Source organism: Pristiophorus japonicus, chromosome 4, assembly GCF_044704955.1.
Source record: "Pristiophorus japonicus isolate sPriJap1 chromosome 4, sPriJap1.hap1, whole genome shotgun sequence".
In the NCBI taxonomy this organism is placed as follows: domain Eukaryota; kingdom Metazoa; phylum Chordata; class Chondrichthyes; family Pristiophoridae; genus Pristiophorus; species Pristiophorus japonicus.
Genome location: NC_091980.1, coordinates 250,564,176 through 250,568,300, shown reverse-complemented (window position 1 = coordinate 250,568,300; position 4,125 = coordinate 250,564,176). Strand labels below are relative to the sequence as shown.

The following is a 4,125-nucleotide window of genomic DNA, read 5'->3' as shown; positions in this document are numbered from 1 at the left end:
TTATGATTAACCGATTTTCGAAACAGGATCAGTATCCGCTACCGAAGGCTGATGATCTGTTCGCCATGCTAGCTGGTGGCAAGTCGTTCACTAAACTAGATCTGATGTCTGCCTATATGACACAGGAGCTTGTCGGCACTTCGAAGAAATTCACCTGCATAAACACCTATAAAGGACTATTTGTCTATAACAGGTGTCCTTTTGGAATTCGTTTGGCTGCAGCCATATTTCAGAGGAACATGGAGAGTCTACTGAAGTCCATTCCTAGAACTGTCATGTTTCAAGATGACATTCTGGTCACAAGTCACAACATTGCTGAACATCTGAACAATCTTGAAGGAGTCCTACATCATTATGGACAAAGTAGGACTCAGGCTGAAACGTTCGAAGTGTGTCTTCATGGCGCCTGAAGTTGAATTCCTGGGGAGGAAAATTGCTGCTGATGGCATCGGGCCTACTGATTCAAAAACCAAGGCCATCAAAAATGCACCTCAGAATGTGATGGAGCTGCATTCATTCCTTGGGTTACAAAACTACTTCGGTAATTTCTTACCTAAATTGAGCACTTTGTTAGAGCCACTGAAGATGCTAATCAGAAAAGGCGACAACTGGGTCTGGGTGTGTTTCAAGGTGGAGTCTTTGAGAAACCTAAGAATCTGCTCTGTTCAAACAAGTTGCTTGATCATTATGATCCATGTAAGCATCTGTAATGCTTCATCATATGGGGTTGGCTGTGTACTCCAACAAGCAAATGAGTCAGGAAAGTTACAACCTGTTGCATATGCTTCGAGAGGTTTGTGAAAGGCGGAAAGAGCTTACAGCATGGTAGAAAAAGAAGCTTTGGCCTGTGTGTACGGTGTCAAAAAAATGCATCAGTACCTGTTTGGTCTTCATTTCGAGCTCAAACTGGATCACAAGCCACTTATTTCATTGTTTTCGGAAAACAAAGGTATTAATACTAATGCATCATCCTGTATTCAGATTGTCTGCCTATGATTATGTTATTTGTCATAGACCTTCGGGCGTGAATCAAGTTGGATCAAGTTGGATCAGGTTTACACCTGGGTCAGTTTACAGGAACAAGACTCTTGAGTCATTACACAAGTGCCCCCTTATTAAAGGAGCACTAAAACCGACACATTAAACAAATTAAACTTTTGACATTAAAAGGATCAAATTAAAATTTGGTTGCCGGGGGTGATGCTCCATTTCAGTGCCTCCGGCGCCCACCTCTCGCGGAAGGCCGCGAGCATGCCGGTGGACACCGCGTGCTCCATTTCCAGGGACACCCTGGCTCGGATGTAACCGCAGAAGAGAGGCAGGCAGTCGAGCTGAATGACCCTCTCGACCGCCCGCTGCTTGGACTGGCTGATGGCCCCCATGGCCGTGCCCAGGAGCAGTCCTATGAGGCGGCCTTCCGACCTGCCCGCTCCCCTCCGGACTCCTCCAGGCCGCAGAAATTACAGGTAGACTGGGAGCCCGTGAAACGACGTAAAAAACTTATTGCACGGGACTGCTCCATGCAACACCCTCCAGGCCAAGTCTCCAATAAATAAGGGAAGGACTCTCGCGTAGAGTGCACTCTATTGAGGACCCCCGCCTTCTGCGGACGGCAAATGGTGCGCATGGCGTGTCTGGACGGCAGACAACGATGGAAACGTGGAGAAAGTGCAAAGAGAGCCAGTACAGGAGGGCCCTCCCGCAGAACTGAAAGGGCACAGGGAATCGTGTAACATGTATGTGTAGAGTGTGTGAGATTGGCATCAGCTCAAATTTCTGGATGACTTCAGTCCCACACTCCTGATCTTGGGCACCCTCTACGAGGGGAGGGGGGGGGAGGGAGGAAGGGGGCGGCCAAGGGGGCCATCAGCCGGTCCAGGCAGCGGGCGGTCGAGGGAGTCGTTCTGCCTCACTATCTGTCTCTCTTCCGCGGTTACATCTGAACCAGGGTATCCACTGGTACACTCGCAGCCTTCCGCGAGAGGTGGGCGCCGGTGAACTAGAGTGCATCATCATCCCCGGCAACCAAACTTTAATTTGAGCCATGTCCAAAGTGCGATTTAATTACGTTTTTAGTGCCCAACCCCCCACCACTTTTAGCCAGGGGCAGTAGTATAATTTGTGTTTAGTGCCCTCAAAAAAAAAAGCGGGCACTTGAAAAGTTTTGGGAGTGTGACCCCGTTCAGGGCGTATTTGATTACTGACAGCTATTTTGAGTTGTATCAGTAATAAAGTGCCCCCTGATTTTATGACATTTTAGAGAGAGGTTGCTTTATTACAATGCGTAACCATAGAGACAGCCCATAATAGAGCAAGCAACACTCACTGAGCAGTGGCAGGAGCAACCAGAGTATAAAATATGACAAACCGCGGACTGGGCCCACGGATTATGCAGCAAAGTTATTTAACAATCGCTCCATCAGCCTCTCAGCTCAGACCATCCCACACCTGGGATCAGGGAGACAGTTTTGTTCAATGTTTGGAGAAACCTCTGCTGGTCTGACCCGAGTCCATGTTTATTGTAGTAAGATTTTACTCCACAACTCAACACAGACCTGGGTTCGATTTACTAGATCCTAAAATTTGTGAAGAGTTTTTTTCCTTCAGTATTTAAAGAAGGAAACCATTCCTTACAGAAGGTATTGTTGGCGTGTAGAGTAGAGAGACAGTGGGCAAACCAGAAAACAAAGTATCAAGTAGCAGGGACCTGTAGAAAGTCAACCCACCTCCAGCACCATCGCCTGTCCATGAGCTTCGAACTCCACTAACTGTTCCTGTACTGAGCTGCCCCTCAAGTTAGAACAGCCCATGTGCCACTCTAATCCCTAGTCCCTGTACATTGCAGATTATATTAAAGGCTATTCTCAGTCTGTACTAAATGTCTTTGGGCACCCATCCGAGCTTCTGCGACTGTTGGAGGCTGAGACACTGACACTAAAACCCCAATAGGGGGCAGTGACACTGGAGCCCACCTTGTTCCCAGACAGGAACATAGGAGTCAGAGAGCTGGCAGTGGAGAAGCTCAATGAGGGAGACAGTCCACTCACGCCCTCAGGGGAAGAGTAGGGGAATGATTGTTAGAAGCTCCTTCGCTGCCATTCTCCAGCGAGAGAGATGACAATTGGTTTAAACCCCAACCTCTGGCACCATGTGATTCCCAGCTAATCTCAGGCACTCCCCTTCACCCAGGGGAAGATGCAGCCAAACTATGGGCTGTATATTAGGGCTCTGAATAGTGCCAGTTCCATTGGCACCCAGTCACTCCATTTCCACTGCAGGGTGAATCAAATAAGCTAGAAACTACAGCAACAAACCACACCTACATGGTGATGGGCAAAATGTGCCCAGGTCAGAAATGCTGCAAGCCCATTTCTGTCCCAGTCCACACAGCCAGATCCAGGACAGGAGACACAGTGGAATGATCCCACACTTGGAAGGGTTTTGTTTACTTCACTACCAAGCTCTCCCACATTGGAGCATGAACAAAGACAGAAGATGATTTCTTGCTGTTCTCTCAGGCCACGGGAATAATTCCAGCTTAATCAACAGCTGGGGAACTTCACTTATGGAAGTACAGGAAATGGAAACATTTATATCACCGAGAGCAAGGGGCAGGGCATTTGGACACATGGTTATGGAAGACAGACAGTAGCGGTCCCGACTTGAAGCCCCAGTGCACAAGAGTTGTCAAACCAGGGCTGGAGCTCATCAAACTGGCTGGGAAGTCAAGTAAATAATGGGTCACCCCATTAGGGATGATCAATTGATCTCAAACTGGAGTGGAGTCCTTGTGAAAGGGAGACAATGGAATAACTTGGACCAATCACCAAGCTTGCACCAATCCCTCAGGGCAGTTCCACTCACCTGGAGCTCATGGACCTGCACAGTGAAGGCTGGGCAGTTACCATAGTCACAACCCAACCCAGGATAAGCTTTTAACCAGTCATTATGGGACAAGTTACCTGGACCAGTTACAACACGGGGAACCAAGGGACAGAGTGACCAATGAACAAACAGGCACAAGGTACACAAAATCAATGCTTTATTGATCATTTTATAACCAGTTGAACTGGGTCTGCTTGTGTTTCCTGCACAGGAACAAGGCCATCAAAGCAGCAGAGATCA

The 4,125-nt window shown here is 48.0% G+C and overlaps 1 protein-coding gene across 1 annotated transcript in view; it reads left to right on the top strand.

Annotated features, from left to right (window-relative positions):
- Nucleotides 1-3,652, top strand: part of LOC139262769 (kinesin-like protein KIF26B) — a 203,573-nt gene extending 199,921 nt beyond the window's left edge. The window contains exon 13 of the mRNA XM_070877920.1: nucleotides 3,519-3,652. Within this exon, the coding sequence (XP_070734021.1) occupies nucleotides 3,519-3,652 (134 nt within the window). The remainder of the gene's footprint in view (nucleotides 1-3,518) is intronic.
- The last annotated feature ends 473 nt before the right edge of the window (nucleotides 3,653-4,125 follow it).